Consider the following 26,518-nt stretch of genomic DNA (forward strand, 5'->3'; position numbering starts at 1 on the left):
ATTTGATGCACCCAACCCACTATGTATGTCCAATTTCAATGAAATTGGGAATGTGTGACTAAATTTGTGGCAGAAATGAGTATGCCGAATTATGTTGAAATCGGTTCAGATTTGGATATAGCTCCTATATATATTTTCGGCCGATTTCATGTATTTGATGCACCCAACCCACTATATATGTCCAATTTCAATGAAATTAGGAATGTCTGACTAAATTTGTGGTAGAAATGAGTATGCCGAATTATGTTGAAATCGGTTCAGATTTGGATATAGCTCCTATATATATTTTCGGCCGATTTCATGTATTTGATGCACCCAACCCACTATGTATGTCCAATTTCAATGAAATTTGGAATGTGTGACTAAATTTGTTGTAGAAATGAGTATGCCGAATTATATTGAAATCGGTTCAGATTTGGATATAGCTCCTATATATATTTTCGGCCGATTTCATGTATTTGATGCCCCAAACACGCTATGTATGTCCAATGTGTAACTAAATTTGGTGTAGAAATAAGTATTGAAATCGGTGTTGATTTGGCTATAGCTCCCATGTTTATTTCAGTGAAATTTGGGCGGTATCTACGAGTATATCTATAACGGAGGAAAATGTTTGTACGTTTGTTTGTTTGAAGTTTATGGACTCAAAAACCGCTGAACTGATCTTCCTGAAACTTTCAGAGTATATTACCACACGGCCTGAAAGTGTCACAGGCTATATAAATTTTAAAAATTTCGCCCCGATCTGGAGATATAGCCTCAGGATCGGAAGTACCTCCAAAAACTGTAGACTTTGTATGCTGATATCTAACGAACGATTATCGATACAGTCTTCAAATTTGGTATGTGTGACGGAATTTGGTCTAAAAATAAATTTGCCAAAGTAATTTGAAATAGGCTCAGATTTGGATATATATTGTCGGCCGATTTAATTCATTTGATGCATAAAACACGTTTTGTATGCCCAATTCCAATGAAATTTGGAATCTGTGACGGCATTTATTGCAGAAATAAATGTTCCAAACTATTTTAAAATCGGTTCAGATTGGGATATAGCTCCCATATATATTTTCGGCCGATTTCATGTATTTGATGCACCAAACACGCTATGTAAGCCCATTTCAATGAAATTTGGAATATGTGGCGGGAATTGGTCGACAAAGCAAATTGGTAAATTATATTGAAAGAATTTCAGTCAATAGAATTTCAGGAAATGCACGAACGTACAAATCCATTGATACTGTGGCAACTGAAGACGACGCGGTTAACTATCCAGTTGAATTCCTAAGTTCGTTGGATCTTCAGGCTTTCCACCACATAATTTAGTGCTAAAAGTTGGTGTTCCTATTATTTTATTAAGAAGCATAGACCCACCTCGCCTTTGCAATGGTACAAGGTTAACAGTAAAAAAAACTACATAACTATTTAATTGAGGCAACCATTATTACTGGGAAGTATATAGGTTCAGATGTAATTCTACCTCGAATCCCTCTAATAGCAACAGAAACGCCCTTCAATTTTAAAAGATTGCAGTTTCCTGTACGTTTGACATTTGCATTGACTATAAATAAATCCCAAGGACAGACTCTTCGTGTATGCGGCCTAAATTTAGCATGTTCTTGCTTTTCTCATGGTCAGCTCTACGTTGCATGTTCACGTGTTGGTAGACCGGCCGATTTGTTTTACGCTCCTGAAGGAAAAACAAAAAACATTGTATATCCTAAAGCATTAGAATAAATACTTTACTTTAAATTTTTGAATTTATTTCTATCTGATTTTAAAAAATCCGTAAAATTTCAAATGCATATCAATCTAAAGGGGTAGCGAAACGCACCGGGTTCAGCTAGTAATATATATACTTTATAGGGTCTCCGACGAATATTTCGATATGTTACAAACGGAATGACAAAGTTAATTATATGGTGGAAGGTATAAAAAGGCAATGCGACAAAATATTAATTTTATATAATTTATTTCTCTTTAATGTACTTTTAAGTATTAAAGTTACGAATCAGGGTTTTTTCGATTTTAAACCAATACTTGAATTGTAGTGGTATTATTTTTTTCGTCCATTTTTATAGGTTCAAATTAAAGTCAATTTTTTGTATTATAACGGTAAACAAAATTTTAATTTTTCTCCTATTTTCAAACTTACTAGGTTAAACTACTTATATGAATGTATTTAAAAAATTTGAATTCTAACTTTTTTTCATAAAATAATTGATAAATAAAAACTTTCAACAGTGGTGCTATTATTTTTTTCTCAGCTGTAAGTGACTTTTTATTGTTGTGATTTTCTTGCATATAACTACATTTACATTCCATGTTACAAAATGTCACAATTATGATAGAAAAGTTTTCAAATCATGAAGGAAGGATTCCCAGATTTTTAAATTGTTACAAATTACAATGCTGTACGGGGTCTTGAAGTTTTTGTGATACCTTTGATAAAAAGTAATGTAATAGTACCTAACATGTTTACTTTTTACAATTTTCTAGCAAAAGAGAATAAAAACTCCTTACTCTCTGAGAAAGTTCTTGCTGGGAAAGTAACCGGACAGACCTAATGTTATAAAATTTAGGGTAACCAGACAGATTTAATATTTGGTCCTTATAATTGTTGTACAACTTCTGCTTGGCGCTAACATTTTCAGTATTTTAGCTATTTTAATTTTTTACCAATGTAAACCGGTTGATTATTTCCTTTTTTCGTGTTTTTAAATTGTCAACCGAATGGACTAAAAAGCTGCGTAAATACTTTTTTCATATCCCGTTTTGTGTCGGAGTTGAAAAACAATTAAATATGTAAATGTCATTAACTGTACGACTTTCGCTTGGATCCACTGTACATATTAACGAGTATATGCTTTGGCTATAATTATTCTGGCTCCGTTAGCTTTAAGTCGTCAGGTATTGGAAGTATCTTCCTAAATAAATCTTGAACCGAAAAAAGCTTATGCACAGGGGTAGTGATGTAGGATATAACATGGTATATATGTATGTAATTCCTAAGGGGTACTTTACACGGTATGTTTTTTACATATGAGTTGTCACTTTGCAAATACATTTTGTATGGCAGAAGTGACAACTCATATGTAAAAAACATACCGTGTAAAGTACCCCTAAGATGTTTCAGCAAACACATGTTGTTGTTGTTGTTGTTGTAGCAGCATATAATGCAAACACCTGTAGTTTCTTTCTGCGTTTATTACAAACTTAAATATGCACCGGTTTCGACAACTTCCTTATATCAATGTCAATCTGAAATTCCTTTCCACTTACCAGAATATGAATGAAAGTCGCCTAAAACTGATAACAGTACACCATAAGTGTCATTCACTGATTTTTATCGGACCTAATTGAATTCCTATTTTAAAATTTAATGCAAAATAATCACTGTGGGCTTTGTCACGTTTAATGATAAGAACAATTTAATAATTGATGAGAGTATGGTGGGACAGACAATAATGCATTTTTATATTTTTAATAATATAAAAATGTGTGTGGTTTGTGTGGCAGAGTGTATGTGTATTAGATGCGGTATAATAAATGATTACTGTTTATCTTTGTTATTTTAATTTGCTTTGTTTTTACATTTCTTTTTTGCACCCTCACAATGTTAATGTTAACAATGAATCTGACATTAGTCAACTAAAGTTGTGTCACAAAACTGTCAAGAAAACCGCGGTTGTCATAATAAACCATATGAGTTTTTAAGGGTTGCCAAATAGCTCACAATAAATGGCACCATTCACAATAATGGTGCTACTTTTGTGAGAGTAGATAAAGATTAGTTCAGTCACAAACCAACAATGCTGCCAATAACATTGTTATGAAGAAATCACGGCAATTAAAACATTGACTAATGAATGTATGGACAGAAGTGTGCTTCTTTTTTCTAGGGGTCGCTCTTACAGAAACTACGCAGTCTTTTCACTCCAACTGACTTAATTCACACTCAATAAGAGAATTTCAGTGAGAGGATTTCTTCGTCTATATTTTCATTAGTCTATGGTATGGGTTTTTTATTCATCATACAAAGTCCCGGTCCACACTAGAGTAATTTCAATGAAATAATTTCATGAAATGTGGCGATCTTGGATTGAGTTCCCCACTACAGCAATTTCATAAAATTACTTTAGTACATAGCTCGATCTAAGAGCGCATAATTTCCTGAAATTTCTTCAATGAAATCAGTCTAGTGTGGACCGGGACAAACCAATACTGTTTCTGGCGACGGTACAGTGACCAATTTTCCAAAACATCTGGCGAAAAATCTAAAAAGTAAATGATGTTGACCTAACCTTGGGTACTTATGTTTTTTTGGATTGCTGATTTAATTTTTCATATTATTAAACATTCATGCGGGCTTTTTGGTTCCTTTTTTCCAAAAATCTATAAAATGTGATCGTATCAGATCAAAACACGGTTTAGGGTTTAAGTCGTACTTCATCTGAGTTTATGAAAAATTGTCCCACAAAACATTATTTGAGAAGAATGATGTCAAAGACAAAAATGTTCTCCACTAAATTTCACTATTATAGTAATAGCACGGTTACACTACAGCTTTTTGCCGGGTTAACCCACTTCATGAGGATTTATTGCTTAATCTGGTCAAATCTGACCAGATTTGCCATACAAAAATTAAATCCTCTCACGACTGGGTTTATTTTAAGTCCGGCACAAATCCACCAAAAATACAGTGTTGTATTCGGTATTTGTGCAATAAAATCCAACTCTACTCAAAAAGTACCAAAAGTTGCAACTGTTTTTGCAACAGAGTTTGTCGTGTTTTACACGTTTACGATTGGTCGCGTGAGATTTTATGGAGTTAATAAATCTAAAGTTATTTGAAAATCATAAAATTATTTATTTTTTTACATTAGACACTTTTTTTTAACAAAAAGTACGCTTGATACCATGATACAAAAATGTATCCCTGTGTGTAAAATATACCAATATGAGCAAAGAGGGGACGATATCTCATACGAGAAATTGTAAAAGTGTAAAACACGACTTTATTATTTATTTTGTATGTATACGTAAACAAACATCAGCTGACAGTTTATATCCTCGAAAAGCTAAGTGTAACCAGCAAAGATTAACCCACTGGATCCATTAAACCCAGTGGGTTAACCTTCAATAGTGTAACCGGGGTATAAGTTTACATTTACGAAATCGAGTGGATTTCAGCTGTCAATTCCTTTGTGTATATGTCAAATGAAATCTCATCCGAAATCCATTGGATTTCATTTGACATTTAAGCAATGGAATTGACATTTGAAATCGAGTGGATTTCGTAAATGTAAGTCACCAAAAAAATGATATCTCTATTTGTATTATGCCATGTTTATATTATAGCTTTTTGCAGGGTTAACCTTCTTAATGAAGATTTATTTGAAATATACGCAAAGGAGTTGGCATTTGAAACCCAGTGGGTTTGTTAAATCCGGTTATATATAAACGTACTATTACACACCAAGGAAAACCAAAATTGATACTGGAATTTTCGAAAAAAACAAGAAACAAAAATAAGGAGGGTGTTCAAGTTTTCATCATTTCTACCATTTGGAAATATTTGAGTTAAGATTCCTTGGAATCCATGCACTTTAGGTTCGTAAAATAACCGTTATTTTCGTAAGTAACGTAATTTCGATTTTTGTATTTTTATACCCTCCACCATAATATGGAGGGTATAATTAAATTTGTTATTCCGTTAGTAACACATTGAAATATTCGTCGGAGACCCTATAGAGTATATATATTCTTGATCAGCATAAAGTTCTAAGGCTATATAACCATGCCCGTCTGGTATCAAGGTACAGCTCGTAATATTTAAGATAGAGCTTTGTTATTTGGTACAGAAGTTTTTATTGCTCCTAGAATGTTTGGTATATTGGTATCGGTTCACGTTTTGATATAGCCCTCATAGAACGGTACTTCTCGATTTTCGGCATTTTACAGGTTTTAGCCGCATTATTTCACTGAAATGAGTCGAATTTGGAATTTAGTTTTCTTTGTGGCTACAAAACTTTCCCTTAGAAATTTGTTAGCATAGGTCCACGTTTTGATATAGCCTCCCGATTTTAAAAGTTTTAGGCGCATTATCCTACAGAAATGGGTAAAATTCGGAATATAAACATATACCAGATTTTCGACATTTTGAAGGTTTTAGCCACACTATCTAACCGAAATCGCTGAAATGTGGCATGTGGTCTTCTTTGGGACTAAAATACTTTCGCCCAAAAATTTTCAGTATAGGTCCACGTTTTAATATAGCCCCCATAGAATGATACCTCTCGATGTTCGATATTTTCAAGGTTTTAGTCACATTTTCCTGCATGAATAGGTCAAATTAGATATAAAGTCTTCGTTGTGGATACATAGTATTCCTGCCAAGAATTATCGGTGTAGTACCACGTTCTGATATAGCTCCCTCCCGATTTTCAAAGTTTTAGGCACATTACGCTACAGAAAATGGTAAAATTCGGAATAATAACATAAACAAAAGGAAACTAATTGTTCCATTACACTATGCAACATTGAAAATGCATTTTTTGAAAGTACATATTTATAGTACAAAACCCCTAGTAGGGTTTTTGAAAAAATCACATAAGAAAACCTCCATCTAGGGCATCAAAATCGATAAAATATAGAAAATTTTACATAATTGCTGAAATTCTGGTCAGTATCGGCTAAAATATTGGGAGTTGAACCAAGTAACCTTTTCAAAAATATTCCAAATAAAGTTCTCAACAATTCTTTAGAACATTTTGAAACTCTAAAATGCTTCCTTTGCGGTATTTTGCATCATATCGTTTACAACACGTATTTCAAACACAGTTCACACCAACATGTTGTTTTAGTACAAGGGTTTCTAATTACTTACTTACTTAGCTGGCCCATTACAGAACATTTGTTCTATAGGCCGAACTAAGAAGAGATCTCCATTCCTCTCTATTTGTTGCTTCGCACTCTGGAATACCGCGCCTTTTCATCTCATCATCCACTTGTTTGCGCCATCTATTCCTTGGCCTGCCAATTCTGCGTGCACCGCCATGTGGCATGTATTCATACGCCTTTTTAGCGGGTTCATCATCGCTCATTCTTATGATATGGCCTAGCCAACGCAATCGCTGCATCTCGATACGTTTAACTATATTGATGTCGTTGTATAGCAGATACAGCTCGTGGTTCATGCGACGTCGATATTCACCGTCAACGCAGATTGGTCCGTAGATCTTTCGAAGAATTTTTCTCTCAAACACACCAAACACTGCCATGTCTGCTTGCGCAAGTACCCAGGCTTCGGAGCCATACATCAGCACGGGTAGTATCAGTGTTTTGTAGAGCGTTATTTTTGTTTGACGAGATGTGGCTTTGTTTTTAAACTGCTTACTTAAACCAAAGTAGCATCTGTTGGCCAATACAATTCTTCTTTTTATTTCACAACTGATGTCGTTTGTTGTGTTTACGGAGGTGCCGAGGTGGACGAAGTCTTTTACTACCTCAATATTATAGGAACCAACATCCACAGTCGGTCCGAGCTCAATGGATGTATTGCGCGTCGAAACCATCAACTTGGTCTTCTCACCGTTTACCGCCAGACCCACTTTAGCAGATTCTCCTTCGATCTTTATAAAGGTATCAGTTACTTCTTTTACTGATCGGCCCATGATGTCTATATCATCAGCATAAGCAAGTAACATGTGGCTATTGGTGTAGATTGTGCCACTTCTTTTGACGTTTGCCTCTCGTATAACCTTTTCTAGCAGGATGTTGAAGAGGTCACACGAAAGGCTGTCTCCTTGTCTGAAACCTCTTTTGGTACCAAACTCTTCGGAGAGGTGCTTTCCTATTTTAACTGAGGACCTCGTGTAAGTTAAAGTCATTTTACAAAGCCGGATGAGCTTTGCGGGGATACCAAATTCAGACATGGCTTGGAATACCTTTGAATGTAGCGGGCTGTCGAAGGCTGCTATAATCGACAAAAAGGTGGTAGGTGTCGATCTGCATCTCTTGGGTCTTCTCCAGGATTTGCCGCAAGGTAAATATCTGGTCAATGGTGGCCAGGTCTAAAGCCGCATTGGTATGGTCCAATTATCTCGTTGACCATAGGCTTTAGTCTTTCGCACAATATCCCTGACACGATCTTGTAGGCAATAGGGAGTAGACTTATGCCCCTATAGTTAGAGCATACAGTCTTATCTCCCTTCTTGTGGACGGGGCACAGGATACTCAGGTTCCAATCGTTGGGTACTCGTTCTTCCTGCCAGATGGTGCTAACTAGCTGATGAATACACCTTATCAGCGTGTCGCCTCCGGTTTTGAACAGCTCAGCTGGTAAGCCATCGGCTCCTGCTCCCTTATTATTCTTCAGCTGACTTATTGCTGTCTTTACCTCATCTTGGCAGATGGCATCAATACCATCTTCTAGGAGTGGATCTGTGGTATCTTCGTCGTCTTCGCTGCTATTGGATACCAACAGTTTTGAAAAATGTTCTTTCCATATCCTGAGCACACTATCTGTATCATTTACCAAATTACCTTGCTGGTCTCTACAGGAGGATGTGGCTGTACCAAAGCCATCAGTTTGATGCTTGACTCTTTGGCAGAATTTTCGGACTTCATTCTGGCTCCTGTACATCTTGATTTTTTCACACTCCCGCATTTCCGTCTCTCTCTTTTACCTGCGAAAAAGACGTTTCTCCTCTCTCCTTTTCTTCCTGTATCTCTCTCGTGCGCTACGCGTTGCTACGGATTGTAATGTAGCCCTATATGCCGCATGTTTCTCTTCGGTGGCAGCACGACACTCCTGGAGGTCTCTGGTATCCAAGTATGGATTTTGCAGCTGTTTGCATGGAGTGGGCAATGCTTTGCCATTACGCTGATATGTTATCAGGATGAGGAGTGCTTCGATTAAGCAATTGGGCTAGTTGAGTGGAATATGCTGTGACTATTTGCTGTGATTGCAGCTTACCGATGTCTAACTTTCGTGTTGTGTCTGTTCGTACTTTGTTTGCTACGTTTAAGCGGGCGCGTACCTTTGCTGCAACAAGGTAGTGGTCCGAATCAATGTTTGCGCCTCGGAACGATCGTACATCCAACACGCTGGATGTATGTCTTCCATCTATCACAACATGATCAATTTGATTTCTTGTTTTCTGATCTGGAGACAGCCAGGTGCCCTTATGAATATCGAGATGATTAAATCTGCTACTGCTAACTACCAAGTTTTTTGCAGCTGCAAAGTCTATCAGCCTCATACCATTGTCAGATGTTTCACTGTGGAGACTGAATTTCCCGACTGTTGGGCCAAAGATATTCTCCTTTCCAATTTTGGCATTAAAATCGCCTAGAATGATTTTAATGTCATGGGCAGGGCAACGGTCATATGTTTCTTCTAAGCGCTCGTAAAATATATCTCTGGTCTGTTCGTCCTTTTCTTCAGTGGGAGCATGAGCGCAAATAAAGCTGATGTTGAAGAATTTAGCTTTTATTCGAATTGCAGCAAGTCTTTCATTCACTGGGGTGAAGCTGGATACCAGATGTTTTAGTCTTCGACTAACTACGAATCCGCAACCAAACTCATGCTTTACGTCATGGCAGCTATAATACAGTGCGTCACCTTTAGGTGTTGTTGTGACGCCTTTCCCAATCCATCGTATTTCCTGTATGGCAGTAATATCGGTCTTGTACTTTTCAAGTACGTCTGCCAATGCGAAGACTGCACCTTCTCTATAAAGAGTGCGAACATTCCAGGTGCAGATTCGCAGATCATGGTCCTTAAAACGTTTGCGGGGTTCGTCAACTTTAGAGAGGTTTGTTTTTCTTTTCTTTCGTTTTTTCATAGTAGGCTGTTTTTCCTAGGGGAGGGTTACTAACCCGACGCCCAAACCCAAGTTTTTAACGTTCTTATGGGTGAACGCGCGGCACATGTTAGCGCACTACCTTTAACGGGTGTTAAAGGCAGTTTCTAATTACTTTTACATAAAAATGTGTACAACTTATTCCCATAAAATGGGCTGGAAATCACTTTTTTTATAATACTTTTTTGTGGATTTTTTTTCCAAGTCCTAAAAATTGAAGTAGAATTTTACTAACTTCGCCATAGTGTCAAGTTCAAAATAGTGTCAAGTTCGAAATAGTGTCAAGTTTACAAAAAATTTGGTTCCAGCTGCATATATTTGCATTTTCGTGTGTGACATTAAAAATACTGACGATGCCTCTGGTCGTTTCAGTGAATATGCCGTATTACTGTACTCTCAGTTTCTTCTTTGTTTTGTGTTTAAATTGTTTGTCTTGGTTTTTTCTTTAAAGATTTAGACATTTTTGTTTTGGGATCTACTTATGAGTGTATTTTTTTACATTTGTATATTTTTGATATATGTATGATGGTACATATAATATGAAAAATGTAGATAAAAGCTTAAAAATACCTGAAATCGGGTGATACCGCTACATGGGGGCTATAGGAAAAACTGGACCCATATTGATGATTTTTTTGGAAAAAGTATTTTTGACTTATTTTTAGCATATATTGAACAAATCAGATTGATCCGACGGTTGTAAATATTTTTGTCGCACCTTCCCATACAAGTGGGACCACTGTGCAACAGTTTATTCTCGCATTTCGGATTTCACTACATTATTGACTTTTTATTAAATCGTCGTTGAAAAATGTTGTGAAAACAACGGGATAGAGGCATTTTACAACAATGACATGTTCTGCAGAGTTGTGTATTACATTCCAGGGAAATATTCAGAAAGAATTAAAGGTTTTGGAGATACGGTGCGAAATGTGTACAAATTATGAAAATGTTCGATATTTTATAGAATTTGAGGCAATAAGTATAGTTTTTCCAGCTCATTGTTTCTACAAATATTTTATTATTGTCCTTATCTACAAACTTGCTTCAGAGGTGAGATGAAAATTCATATCGGTTTCAGAGATATAGCCCAGAATTGCTTTAAAAAGTCAATATTTAACAATGTTTAGATTGGGTCATAAAATCCAAGCTGGATCTGACACAACAAAACCCGACAAGGGTTTTTGTCGTTTGGGTCTGTACTTTCAAAAAGTCTTAAGCTGAAATTGTTTGCAGAAAATTACCTTAAAACTGTTGCACAGTGTTATACTTCCATACAACTCGTGAAGGGGGATATAAAAAGTTCGGCTTGGCCGATTAAGTCCATATTGAAACCTTATCTAAGTCTGGTAGAAATTACGGACCAAATCGGTCAAGAGTTATCGTGCGCACAAATTTTCCGAACATTTTCGAAATTTTGTGGGGGAGGTACCGGAAGGAGTGGACCGATATAACCCACCTTAAACTAAGTTTGGGCCAACTATTAGGAAAGCCAAACTTTGGACCGAATCGGTTAATACATTCGAGAGTTATCGTGCGCTCCAGGCAGACAGACAGACGGACATGGCTAAATCAACTCCAAATTGTCTGAAATGGATTTCGTCCAAACATACTTGGGTCTAAAACCATTATTCCCATGAGACACATTTTGCCCGTATGAAAGTGTATATACCCTCGTTAGCATAAATGCTGAGGGTATAGAAATCGAAACAGGAGCAGTTGGCTATACTAAAAGGCGCGTTTCAGAGATGTTTCGAGGCTTGGAAAGAACGCTAGCATAAGTGTATTTATTATATCTGAAGGAGATTACTTTGAAGGAATATGTACCGTTTTTTTCTGATCAGGTTATACGGTTATTTTTTATCAGTACTGGAATTCTGTAACACATTTTTATAGTTACCGACAAAAATTGTAAAATTAAAACGCAAAATTATAAATGAAAAGTATCAATGAAAGTTGACAACATTGTTGCTATCGGTAGGACTTAGCGATAGCTTTATTTTGGTTGTTAACTTACCGAAAAAAATTTATTAATCACCGAAATTATAAGCATTTTAATTTTACCGAATTTTGTCGATAAATCAACAAATGAGTTACAGAATTCCACTACATGCAAAGAAAAAATATTTTTGGCCTTTGTTGGAACAACAATATCTATATTTATTCCAGCATTGTAATTTTTTTTTTATTATTATTTATTTATTTTCTTTTTTAGAGATTACAAAAATTACATTATGCCTCAGCGCCATTTGGCATTGTTGAGGCTAGTTGACAAAAGATTACAAATAAAATTTGCTCCTTAAAAAAAGTAAATACATTTGTTTAAAAATTAAAAAAAAAATGTTTAAAAGAAGTATTTTATAACAGAAGCTCATCCACATTTCGCAATAAGTATCGTTTTACATTACTTTTAAATAAAGAAAAGCTATCAATGTCCCTTATTTGTTGAGGCAAGATGTTGTACTCGTTTGTACCTGAGTATTGAATTGTTTCTGTTACGGGTATTAAAGTTATGTCGTCGGGTAGAAAATGATATAGTATGATGGCCAATATTATGAACACATTTATAAACGTATAGTAAAATTTGTAACTTGTAAACTCCATGTATTGGCAATATTGACGGAAATGAATTTTTAAATAAATCAACCGTGGAATGGGATATATGCAAGTTTGCTACTATTTTCAACGCTCGATTCTGTAAACGTTGGAGTGATTTAAATTCCGTCGTCTTTTTGTAGCCAAAAACGATCGTTAAGTAGTTCAAATAACTTTGAATCAATGATTGATATATCAACATTTTCGTTGTTCTATTAAATGTGTTTTTAAATTTGTATAACAAACCAATGGCTGGTGCTATTTTTGACTTCAGAACTTTAATGTGATGATCCCAGGACAACTTCCCGTCCAAGTGCAAGCCTAAATATTTAACCACATTAACTTCTTTTATCTCATTTCCTCCAACGTTAATGTTAAATTCATTATTAAATCCAAAATGAGGTTTAAAACGAATAAAAAAAATACCATCTTTTGCTCCAAACATAGAAAACAAAAACAACTTGAAAATTTCCGCAATATTGTAAAAATCATTAACAATACCTATGGTAGGAACTATCATAATCTAGAATTTTTACAAAAACTATTGTTAGCCCAGAAAACCTGTTACTGAAATTTCTGATTTGATTGTGTATAATTCTCATATACACTTTTCACATAACTTAGATATAAATGTCACGTATAATATTACGAGCATTGATGAATACAATACATGGTTTGCTTCTTTAACTGACAGACAAGAAACCAAGCAAACTCCACAACATATGTACTAATTAAAAACCATAACAAACATGAAAAGAAACACACAAATTTCGACCAGGCAGAAGTTTCATCCCAAAAACACTTCTCAGATTGTGCCGGTATAACTCAACTATCAAAACCCAAAGAAGAATGAAAAAGAAGAAACAGATAAAAACAAGTAAAAAAAGCATCAGTCAGCTTTGCCGACAGAGATATACCCTCAGACTATGTGAATTGAAACTTTCATCTACGAACAGATCTAATGTATTTAGGGTCTTTTCAGAATTTTGTGGCTCTTTACCGGAAGGAGTGGACCGATATAACCCATCTTCGAACTTAAACAAAGTTAGGACAAAATATTACGAAAGCCAAATTTTGAACCGAATCGGTCGGTTGGTTGATCCGTTCGAGAGTTATCTTGCGCTCCAGCCAGACAGACAGGCAGATGGGCGGATATGGCTAAATCAACTCCAAATCGTCTATATATATACCCTCGTTAGCATATATGCTGAGGGTATAACAAGAATCTCATTGTTGGTGTACATTAGGGTTATGACTTTTTGAAGTTTTGTCTCAAAAATGATTTCCTGTAGAGAGAATGAATGAACTTTTGCCTATTAATGCCATAAATAAGGTTCATTTCATTTAGTTATAAAAAAGGTCACGCGCAAACCACTTTGAACATTTTTTTTTTTTGAAAAAAATAAATAAACTCTCAAAACTCAAAAAAGTTCGAAGACGATTTTTGGGAAAAATTACAATATTTTCCTGGATATTTGTATCTGAGAATATAGTTCCCATCAAAAACTAACCCCATGAAGTCTTTTGCCAGAACAAAATTTTTATTAACTTGTATTTTTTTGGCATTTTATATCGAGTTTCTTAGTTATCACACTCAATTCGAAGATACTCGGTGAGAGCCATGATACAATAAGAAGGTAGCATTATCAGCCCAGCTGAAGTCCAGCTGATGGTAACATAATGTGTCAATTGCATTGAATTTATGTCAAATTTTGACATCTTATGTTACCAAAAACGGCAGTTGCTGCTACCTTCTTATTGTATCATGGTGAGAGCCATGGTAGAATCATTACAAGGTAGGGCATAGCAAACAGCTGATTACAATTTTTTTTCTATTGGTTTGCTTATTCTTTCAAATCAGTATAAACAAATTGTGTATGTATGTGTATGGTTTTGAAAAATATGACAAAATATTTTATTGGCCTGTTCCCGTACTTTATAAAGTGGTAAAAGCCGTAAAAGTTGTAAAAGTCGTAAACGATTTTCATATAAATTTTGTGTACGGGAACGCAAAATGTGTAAAAGTGGTAAAAATTGTAAAAACTTTTTAGTTCTGGAACAGAGCTTATACTTATTAAAATTCAGTCGAAATGAAAATTGTTATTACAACATTTATTATTTATATTTATTACAATATTGTGATGAAACAAACTTTTGAACATATACCGAAGCTGACTCTGTAAAGAAAACTTAGCCTCCCATTAATTTTTCGCGTTTTTAGTTAATGATCCAAAATATCAAATAAACAGTACAACCTGTTGCATATTCAGTTATGGTAATTCTGACAGAATAAGCAAATACACCCAGGCCTCGTTTTTCACAATTTGTTCGAACCTGACCTACCTTCCAAATTATTGTACCATGGCACTATAGGTAATTTGACCTGTTTTTGAGACAAAAATTAATAACAGCGGAATTAAAGGATTTTTTAACTTTTTAAATTATTTATGTGTAAAAGTGAGATAAAACACAGGTTTTTACAGATAAATTCGGATATAAGGAACAACGGTTATAAGCAACTACGTATATAACGAACAAAGCTGTTTTTTCCAATGCCATTTTCATTAGTTTTCTTATACACAACAAATTGATGAAAACGATCACGGTAGTAAGTAACACAAATTTTGTACCCGCGAGTATATTTTCCAACGAATTGTTACTACAGTTTTGTATATTTTTTGAATATACGTTAATAAAGACGAGTTTAGTACTCCTTTAAACCGTATCAATGATTAATATGTAATAGGGAGACAAAATAAAGCTTATTACTGCCGCACCGTTTATAGAAAACCACGGATATACCAAACAATTTGTCGCAATTACTTATTTTATTTGCAATGAAATTGTAAACAACTATATTTTTTACATTTATTATTTATTTCCTCAAACCAAACTTCCACAATTTTAAGACTTTTTATTGAGAAGTAACCTCACAAAATCTCATAAATATCAAAAAACGGGCAAAAATCGGGTTTTGAAACCTAGTAATACCAATGCAGAAGACTTTCAGTAATGTGTTCTAGGTGGCAAAATCACGGCCAAACACGGTCAATTTAGTGCAAGTCTATATGAAGTGAGTTTAAGATAAATAAAATATTTATTTCTGACTTTTTGTGTTTTTTGGTCGCTACCCAAAATGTTTAAGCTATATTATATATTAAATAAATTCCTCTCGCAATTGCCAATCTATCCCATTTTACATATATTTATGTTTGGTTTATTTTTCCGCGGTTTTAAATACATTGAAATATGCCTTACAATACATATTTTTTTAGTTCTTCTTCGAAATTCTCACTTTGACTGCAATTTAAACCGCGATAATGACGCTATTTTGAAAAATGTCAGTCATATATGACTGATATATCAATAAATTTTGACATGTTCTTTTTTCAATGCCAACTAAAAAATTATTATAATTAAAAGTTGAAAAATCGACTTTTTGCCTCAAAAACAGGGCAAATTACCTATAGTGCATGGGTGAGAGCATTCCGTCATCTACTTTTTGCCTCAAAAACAGGGCAAATTACCTATAGTGCATGGGTGAGAGCATTCCGCCATCTATAAATTCATTAGTCTATGGCAGGGGTGAGCACTAGGGTTATGACTTTTTGACATTTTTCCTCATAAATGATTTCCTGTAGCAGGGATGAATGAACTTTTGCCTATTAATCACTATTCTATCGTTTATTCCATTGAAATATAAAAAAGTTCACGCATAAATCGATTTTAAAAAAATTAATTTTTGAAAAAATATAAGAAATGAAAAAAAATTTTTTTTCAAAAAATTATTTTTTGTTGCACGAATGAATAAATATAAGCCTACTAATAACTACAATAACGTTTATTTCATTCGAATATTAAAAAAGTCGCGAAAAAAGTCACTTTGAGAAAATTTTAAAATTTTTGTTTTTTGTTAAAAAATTATATTTTTAAATAAAAACGTTTACGACATTTTTACGATTCTCAGAATTGAAGAAAAATAGTGAGAAATAAATTCTATGTCATTTTATTTATCTCATGTGGCTCAAAAGTTTATTTTTAATTATATATCTGTTTTAGTGACTTCAAAAATTTGTCCATAATTTTGATAAATTCAAATTTTAAAATCATTTTGTGCGTGAGGTTTTTTCACCGAACCACCTTATAATTAAGATTTTATGTAATCTTATGGCAAAACTCATCACGCTATGATACAGGGATATGAGGTTGTAAAAAAGTCATAACCCTAGTGAGCACGCGTGTGTGCTAGCACACAGGCAAATTCAGAAAACGTACTCTTAGTTTTTTGTGAACCATAAACAATTAAAAGTTTACGCAATTTTTTATTTATATTTTTTAATAATTTGCATTGTGGACGATTTCAGACAACATTAACGTTTAAAAAATGTTGAAATAAGTAATGAAACATCAAGAAAAATTAAATATTAATTCTCCCTTAAATTTGCCTCTCTCTCGATTTTGCTCAGCTCTGGCCTATGGTTTCACCACGACATCGAATACCGAAAAAAGAGAATAACATTGTGAAAGAAAAGAGAATAACCCCCTTTTATGTATTTCGAAACGAAAATGGAAATATTATTTCCTTTTGCTTCAAAACAAAAAACAAATTTGAAAAGCATACTCAAATTTGGTAGATTTTCTTACGCATTCATTTTCTATCGACATACATACATAAACAGGCCCTTATATTGTTAAGTTGAAAAAACTATTGTTGGATTTAACAAAAAACAATTGTTGAAATTGACAAATCACATTTTTTTCGCTGCGTGTACAGAGCTCGTATGTATAGAGATGAGAAATGGGTTAATACACAAATGGTATATACCCATTAAAATGGGTAAATATGGTACAAATGGGTAAATATTTTGGTATACACTACAGAAACTGATATCATCCAATTAGATGCGAAAACGCAGTGTATTAGCAAATTTTAACTGACTATAAATAAAATTACCTTTTTTTGGATAGTTGGCAAGTTAAAATATGACTAATTTTGGTCTCTCATATATTGGACAGCATAATTTTGATATTTGAGAGCTTTTAGAGCGGTTTGTTGTAGTTCTCCATGCAGAAAAACATATATCAGAACCCATGATTTCAGTGGATAATCTTGATATTTAAGTCCTCCTCTACAAAGCTATAATCTTTGCATTTTTCGTTAACTTTTTCTCACAAGCAACTACAACGACCGACATCATATGTAAAAAGTTTAGTCCGCGTGGTTAAACCGCTTTTCTGGTAATCTTTTTGATTTTCTGTCTGACAGAAAAAAATCTGATTTCAAAATAAAATTTTATTTACCCAAATAAAAACACAAAAATAAATTTATCGGGTATTTACCTGGTATTTGCCCAAGTAATTTGTTTTCATTTTTTAATTATTTTCAAATTGACATCTTTCTTGCCTTCTCTATCAAATCAATTAAAATAATGGTTTGTTTTAGATCCTCCACATCTGTCACATGATTAATGCGATCAAAAATGATACCATCCACATCGACAGCTCGCAATGATCTACGACATTGTTCTGAGCGAGCGGTATCGCCCCAACCAAAGATGCGAATATTGCGTTTTTGAATATTATGAATTTCTTCAGATATTTCTAAAATATTTTCTGCATCGGCAATAATACCAAAAAACTCCATGGATTCGGCAAAATATGAAGCTTGCAACAATGAGTTACAGCGGAGATCCAAATATTTTGGTTCTTGCTCTAACTTATTAACAATAAACATGACAGGATAGCGATTTTGCTTTAAACGTATCATTGTACAAATATCTGGATCAAATGATGAAAATATTATTTGGCGATTTGCAGCGCGGCGTAGCACGGTATCTAAAATGATATCCACATATTCATTTTTATCCATGTCGGGTGTGAAATTTTCCTCATAATGGAAATTTTTACGGATTTTCTGAGGCCATTTAATATCAATTACAAAACCTAGCTTCAGTGGTAATTTCTTAAGCAACAGTTCCAGCGTGGGGAAGGGTAGATTTAAGCTGGTATCCTTGTGACACATTGTTGCTGATGAGGTGGAGGGCATATCCAGGGAAGCTTCATAAATTGTTACCTCCTTAAAATGCTGTAATTGAAACTTATTCAATGGTATGGCGATAAGACCTGATTTTAAGGTTTTGGCGTAACGTTTTAGGTTATTGACTTCATTTGCTTCCAAATGTAATTTTACTACATCGAATTCGTCTCGATTCACTTCGTCTTGGCGAGATATATACAATTGAAAATCATGATAGACAATTGCGACTTTATCGCAAGTAAGTTGTACATCCAGCTCTATGAAATCTGCACCATGTTCGTAGGCTTTACTAAAGGATTTTATGGTATTTTCTCTTAGAATATCTCGTTGATGCCAAAAACTTTTTCCACAACCGCGATGGCCAATATCTAAACAAGATTTCTTCCTCAACAATTGATTTTCAAAGGATTCTTGCATACTGAAATCGACAGTACAGAGAGGCTTAATCAATAAGTATTCAACTGTCATGGTACCAATCGGTTGATGTTTTGTGGCACACACAATGTTGAGCTTTAAAATACCTTCCGAGTTTGTTAACTGCTGAGGCAAGATATGTTGATAAGCAAAGTGATAGGGTGGTATATCCTCAGATACCTTGGCAGGATATGTATACAAATCAACTAGATAGGCAGTATTCAGCATATCATCCAATGTCAAGTGAAACAATAAAATATCATCAGGACCACAGGGTGTACCATATTTTGGTTGATAATGTAACGCCGAACCATTTACCCGAGCCACATTAGCCACTTCACAAAATGCCAACGGTTTAGCAAAAGTTTGTTCAGAGCTTTCTTGACGAATTGTAGATGCCTTTGATAAACTGCAGCTTAATTTGGAACTATGCTCACCTTCTTCCACGTCCTTAGATTTCACCTTTAAAAGACTTAGCTTTACATACATAATACATTCCTGCTGCTTATCCTTTTCCATTTTCTTCAAAGCAAATGAAGCTCTTTGGAAACGAAATTGTAGTACCCTTATATCGGCACTGCATATCCAACCACGCTGGATTTTGTTAATGCCATTGCAGACGCCAAATGTATCATATGCCAGCGACTCCAAGTCTTGTACATCACCCGACCTAATTCTGCGTCCTCTCGTGTGGGTCTCCCAAAACCTTAACAATTTACGCCCATTCAGACGATTGATAGCACATACCAAATATCTGTAGTATATATCGCATTTACGTGGCAGATTAAGAGTTATAGTCCAGATGTTCGACGATTCTTTTATTTTTGTCATAGCCACACATTGATTGACCTGCCATTTACCCATGATTTCAATATTTCCTGTTATTGCCACAACTTCGTTGGAACATAATTTTCTCTTATATTTCACAGTAAATTTCCATTCAGAATCTGGTATTTCTTCCTCTGAAGATACGCCTTGCTCAGTTTCTGTTATTGCAGATGTTGGAGTTTCAGGTTTCCGGCAAATCTGCTCCTCATCGGCAAAAAACCAACGATGCATATTTTTTGGAAAATAAAACTTAAACAAAATTTGACAAATAATTTGAAAATGTTTTTAGGTTTATGGAGTTACCCAAGGCAAATTTATATAAGGTAGAATTGGCAATTAGCTGTATTTTTACTTTTTTTGTAAATTTTTGGTCTGTTCCTTTACTTTTGAAAATGGTAAAACCGGCAAAAGTGGTAAAAGTTGTAAACTGCTCCCATATAAATTGTATGATGTCTGAAGTAAAGGAACGCTTTTCGAGTAAAAAGTGGTAAAACTTGAAGATTCTTGCACGTAAAGGAACAGTGCTTTTGTTTTCAAAATGTAAGGCCCATACCTATATACGGACGTATACCCATGGCGTGTGTGGTGAAAAAAGTAGAACACATGTATTCTTATGAGAACTACCGAAATACGTCGAGCGTATAATTTTTGTAAGTTGAAAGTTTAACTTTGACAGAACGTTGTTGTTTGTATGTGTGTGTGTTTTGTATTTTAAAAACAAAAGCCCAACAAAACATGAAATACAATTCATTGCAAAGGAAAATTATTTGTTTTACCAATGAAAACATTTAAGTAAGTTTCGGTCGCGAATTTTGTGTTTTAAATGTGATTTGGGACTCAACGTATTTGGGTAATACGGACGGCTCAGAGAGCGTTGTTTTGGTAGGTTGGTGAAATATTTGTGTACGTCCCGTCGTTATTTAGGTTTAGCAGTAATGTGGTCTACTCATGAAATTTGAATCTTCGAAATTTGCTACCATAAAATACCTCATTTTTAGATTCAATCAGAAAACGAATTTTGATTTTTTTGGAGATATGTACGTCTTCGGGCATTTATGGTGACGATATGTAGATGCATGCATCATATTGTTTGGAATATGTGTATGTATGTACATATTATATTCTTATCCAATTTTTGCATTAACATTTCTTATGAAATCGCGCTTATTGTAATCTTAGAGATTGCCATGTTTTGTTTACAATTTTTACAATTTACGCACCATTTACAATTGAATAAACAAATCGATGATGACTACCATTGAAGAATCCATTTCCACAAATTGTTTACTTCTGACAAATGGCGTTCTCTCTTTCGCAGACATCATCACTTCCCTGATGCGTGTTCATTTGTTTTAATAAATATTAATAATCATTTATTTTCTCAAGCTTTCGCTATTTCAATGCAAGGAAATCCTAAGGCAAAAAATTTTAATTAACAACATGAGAAAAGAAATCAATGTGGGTTTTCATGAAATGCACATACTCGTAGTTTTTATACCACACTTTGATACGACCAAAACTGTGCCTCATCGAAATAATGATTTTAGACCCGAAGTAGGTTTAGACGAACTCCGTTTCATACAATTTGGAGATGATTACGCCATGTCCGTTCGTCTGTCTGGCTGGTGCGCACGATAACTGTCGAACGGATCAACCGATTTGGTCATAACATTGCATATGGTAATATTACTTCCAGGCATAGTGTGTTTACTGCTGTTTTTTCTGGTTAATCTAGATGTTTGGGCCCCTCTCTCCAATTCAGGAATATCTGTCCTGACATGTCTGGGTTGGATAAGCCTGTCCACTATATCGTGGCAGGGATGCTGACGGTGGTAATATCCAAGCAGCTACTGCATCAATAAAATCTTTGATATACCGGTAAAATCTTCGTATTTTCATAAAGATGTCATGAGAAGGCTACCAGTTGCTGTCCTCAGTGCGGAATTCTGGTAGGTTTGAATATTCTTCCACTGTGTTGCGTTAATATATGCATACCACACTGCATAGGTTAATACAGACCGGCCATTGTTTTCTAAGAGGTTAACAGTGTGTCTTTGTCAGCACCCCAAGTGCTGCTTTCTAGCTGTGGCTTGCTGGAAATTCATTGAAAAAGGAGAAGCTGTTTCAATCTTTTGTTTTTGAAATCAGAGAAACACATGTTTATAAGGGGTTTTGTTTTTTTTTTTTTCAAATCTAACAACAAGTACCACACATATTAACAAATGTTGTTCCGCCTCTATAAGCGTTGTTTTAGTGTGCGGCACATCGTTCGGACTTGGAGACGGTTACGTGTCATTGATATGAAGAAGTCTTTATGGGAAATACTTTTTTGGAGTTATATATTTTTTCCTTACTAGGCGTTTACACTAGACAGTTTGTCTTCAAATACAACTCTGATTTACTAACACATACATACATTTGTCGTTTGTCTCCCAGCTGTCCATCATTTTTTCATAGACAGTAGGGTTAACAAATTTTTGACATTTTGTGAAAAAAGAAGTGAGATGATAATTTAAATGTGTTGAAAACAAAAGAATAGGTACAAAAACAAAATATGTGAACGGAAAACAAAAAGAAATCTATGATTTTCAATCATAATTTTACAACTGTTTTTGCAGTTGTCTGGACGCCTACGTCACAGAGGCAAGTTTTGGGTTTTTGACAATCAATACATGAAGTCAACTGTTCTGTCTTATGTAAACGCAGGGTTAACAAATATATATCCCTTAGACCCATACCTATATACGTCCGTATACCCAGGGCGTGTGTGGTGAAAAAAGTAGAACACATGTATTCTTATGAGAACTACCGAAATACGTCGAGCGTATACTTTTTGTAAGTTGAACAAATTCAACTATGACAGAACGTTTTGTATGCATGTATGTGTGTGTTTTGTATTTTAAAAACAAAAAATTAAATTCATTGCAAAGGAAAATTATTTATTTTACGAATGAAAACATTTAAATAAGTTTTGGTCGCGGATTTGATGTTTTAAATGTGATTTTGTACTCAACGTATTTGGGTAATACGGACGCTCAGAGAGCGTTGTTGTGGTAGAAATGTGAAATATTTGTGTACGTCCCGTCGTTAATTAAGTAGGTATAGCAGAATTTGACACTAACCCTACCTTCTAGATTATTGTACTGTGGATGTTGGGTAACTAGGAAACTGGTTTTCATCATGTGGAGGAGTAGATCGCCCACTACGATTCATCTCTGTTGGCATCCTTTCAGCCTTCTGCACGGTGCGCATTAACTAATTTTAAATGGAAGGTGCTTACACCTGGGAAGTTTTTGCGAATTCTGGAACTACACTGTTCATATATGAGAAAAACAAAAACAAACAAAAAAAATCGCCAGAGCGATTTTTAAATAAATCGTGGTTCAAATTTTTAGGCAAAATCCACTACAGTAAATTTGTATGGGAAATGGGTGTTTTTTTTTTTATAAAAACACCAATTTCCCATACAAATTTACGGTAGTGGATTTTACCACTGTCCGTTTAAACGGACACTTGGTCTGCAGCTGCTGCAGTGATAATGTCCCAGAAAATCCTCTCAGCTACACGAGGATCTGAAGGTCTCGGTACATAAGAAGCGTCGCCGGCTGGATTTCTTGGTCCGCTTCTTTTCTGACTTAATGAAAATAAAAGAATAAAGAAGGCTGAGCCAATTTCGAACTAAGTTGCCCTTCTCTTCTTTGTTCTTTTATGTCAGACAAGAATCGAAGCAAGAAAGCCAGCCGACGAGGCTTCTTATGCAGCGAGGCTAGAGTTTATGAAGTCGAGGTGATGATCGGAAGATGGTTTCAGCCAAGGGACGTTTCGGGTTGCCAGGACACGCCATAATGGTGATGCCTGTCGAGCTGTCACAATCTCCTCTTATCCTCGTAGGGCCATGAAAGGCTTTATCCTTACGATTTTTTGTAATGTAAGTGCATATTTTCTATCTTTTGAAAGCCATTTAGGACTCACTGACCAATTTCAAGAAAACTAAGGGCGGTTTAGCCGTAATTTTTCAGGAGATTCCTCTACCTTCCCTCCCAGTTTTTGGTTTTGGCTGGCTTATGGGTTTCACGAAATCGATTATTTCTATATTTTCGTGACTTTTGTACATTATTTCAACTATATTCGACTAAATATTCAAAAATAAGTAAAAATGTGTGGCAAAAATTCTAAACATTTGTTTTTTCAAAAATTCCCAACAATTTTACACGATGTGATAGAAAGCAAGTAAAAGAGAATAATGAATATTTGAAGTAACGGTATCTACAGTATGATCTTTTTTCGTTAAAAAAATACCCAAAATCGGCAAAGAAATTCGTCGATTTTGTGTGGACCTCGTGATAATACACGGGTTGTTGGAATTTTGGATTGGAGAGGTATTCTCAAAGCCATCATAAATGGGTACCATAAAAAATATGAAGTGTTTTTACGGGTTTGTCTACATTTCTTATTTGATTAGGCTAAAATCTTCCAATATGTTCAATTATTTGTTAAGCTAATACTTGGAAATGAATTATAAAGTTAGATCAATATTTTAATGTAGATCTAATATAAGGGGATATCCCGATTTTATGTATTTCGAGGGTCTTGACCACATTTTTTAGTAGTTTTTAGTATATTCTTAATATATTTTTCTGCAGATTAGATTTATAATTCTGAGTGCCTAAGAATTCATCGTGGGAAATTTTTTCAATATAGGTCAATGTTTTCGTGTAACCCCCATATAAAGGTACAGTCAAATTTGAGGGTTTTTGAACATTTTATGTATATGTATATTGCAACTAAAATTGCATAAATTGTAAATCGTGCATTTTGAAGGGATCAAAAGTATTTTTACGAAACATCGTCCCCATATATTCTCGTTTTGGAATAAACTCCATATTTTGACTGACATATTTTGAAAATCCTACCCATTCCTTTGGGAGAATTTTTAAAAATGTTGGTACACACGCAGACAAAAAATATGATTGACCCAAAAATATGTATTGTAAAGATATTGTTGGATTCCTTGTGTAGTATTGTAAGTGCAACAAATCGTTTTTGTGAACTACAACAATTGTTTTTGTTATATCCAACATTAGTTTTTATCAACTGGACTATATTACTCTATTTCGCTAAACAAAAAATACAATATAAAAATAACAACCATAGTTCCTATAACGAGAAATAAATACACTCCACGTCAGTAGAATAGAACACCTAAATTGTTGTTAATGTTAGCTTATTTATCCCAAAACGAATGAATCTGCGTTTTTAATCTTTGATCATTTTCAAATAGTACTATGAAAAATAGGCATTTATTTTTGGTCATCCCGAATTTTTGAGATATTAACGCCGAATTTCCTTTCAGTCGATAAAACAAGGCTTTCTAATCATTTTTCATCAAAGAAAACCTATAAATAATTCCGCGGACGCCAAAATAACAGCGTAAACGGGTTTAAATTGACAGATAATAGAAACATCTCGGAATATCAATAAGAGTCGCGCAGCTATGTAATATTTCTTCACAATAAGATAGAATATGACATAGACAACCTCGACGGATACAATCGAGTGCTTTGGATGCTGATAAGATGGAACATTTTCAAAATAATTATGAAAAACGTCAAAATTTCTTATAAAACCCATGATGTTTTGTTCAATAAAATAGTTTTTCCGCGAACAAGTCTGCCGTTCAACGGTTTGGAAATATGCTCCAGATTTGGAGGAAGATAATCTGATACGAAAACAACCGTTATTTTAATACACTGAGAGAAATTTTAGTACTTTTTAAAATAACATACGAAACCTAAAACCTCAATTTCTATGACTGTGTTTTTCCGCGAAAACGGGGCTTTTACATTTGCGAGTTCAGTTAAAAAACCACTAATTCGTAAAATCCGGTATGGAGAGCATAACCTGATCCATTTATATTGGAGCATAACACTGTTGAGAACAGTCGCGGACACCGAAATAAGAACACATATAAAATTCAAAGTCTAAAGGGTGTGTTCAATTTGAAAATGTGCTAAAATTTCCCTCAGTGTATTAAAATAGCGGTTGTTTTAATATCATATTATTTTCCCTAAATGTGGAGCATATTTCTAAACCTTTAAACGGCAGACTTGTTCGCGGAAAAACCATTTTATTGCACAAAACATCATGGGTTTTATAAGAAATTTTGACGTTTTTCATAATTATTTTGAAAATGTTCCATCTTATCAGCATCCAAGCACTCGATTGTATCCGTCGAGGTTGTCTATGTCATATTCTATCTTATTGTGAAGAAATATGACATAACTGCGCTACTCTTATTGATATTCCGAGATGTTTCAAATATCTGTCAATTTAAACCCCTTAACGCTGTTATTTCGGTGTTCGCGGAATTATTTATACGTTTTCTTTGATAAAAAATGATTAGAAAGCCTTTCTTTATCGACTGAAAGGAAATTCGGCGTTAATATCTCAAAAATTCGGGAAAATAAAATGAATGTTCTATCCTGATGACCAAAAATAAATGCCTATTTTTCATAGTACTATCGGAAAAATGATCAGAAAATCATTTCGCGAAGAACTAGAAACTTAACTTTTTCTGTGTTTGATACGGAACATCATTGACTTTAAATCCCCATAAGATTAAAAACGCAGATTCATTCGTTTTGGGATAAATAAGCTAACATTAACAAAAATGTAGGTGTTCTATTCTACTGACGTGGAGTGTATATTATGTTTAAAGCTCCCAGATTTCTAATGAATGACAATTTTCACATTTCTTCAATAAAAAATAACGGCA

At 34.4% G+C, this 26,518-nt stretch overlaps 2 protein-coding genes across 5 annotated transcripts in view; both read right to left on the minus strand.

Annotated features, from left to right (window-relative positions):
- The window catches only part of LOC141397958 (apoptosis-inducing factor 3), a 75,247-nt gene extending 71,572 nt beyond the window's left edge, over positions 1–3,675 (minus strand). For 2 of the 4 annotated variants that reach the window (XM_073974988.1, XM_073974983.1), the window contains exons 1-2: positions 3,595–3,653; positions 3,283–3,367 (exon numbers count right to left, since the gene is read on the minus strand). Coding sequence is in view for 1 of the 4 variants with exons in the window: in XM_073974980.1 (XP_073831081.1) it covers positions 3,595–3,596 (2 nt within the window). In the remaining 3 variants the exon portion in view is untranslated. Of the gene's footprint in view, positions 1–3,282; positions 3,504–3,594 lie in introns of those variants that run through there. The other 2 variants (XM_073974980.1, XM_073974982.1) reach the window with 2 other exon arrangements.
- Positions 3,676–17,820: 14,145 nt separating this feature from the next.
- On the minus strand, positions 17,821–20,029 carry LOC141396445 (glycerophosphocholine phosphodiesterase GPCPD1-like). The gene has a single exon (XM_073971911.1). The coding sequence runs from the start codon at positions 19,972–19,974 to the stop codon at positions 17,848–17,850; it is 2,127 nt and encodes a 708-aa protein (XP_073828012.1). The 5' UTR covers positions 19,975–20,029; the 3' UTR covers positions 17,821–17,847.
- Between the last annotated feature and the right edge of the window lie 6,489 nt (positions 20,030–26,518).

Source organism: Musca autumnalis, unplaced genomic scaffold, assembly GCF_047663935.1.
Source record: "Musca autumnalis isolate F117 unplaced genomic scaffold, ASM4766393v1 scaffold_3, whole genome shotgun sequence".
In the NCBI taxonomy this organism is placed as follows: domain Eukaryota; kingdom Metazoa; phylum Arthropoda; class Insecta; order Diptera; family Muscidae; genus Musca; species Musca autumnalis.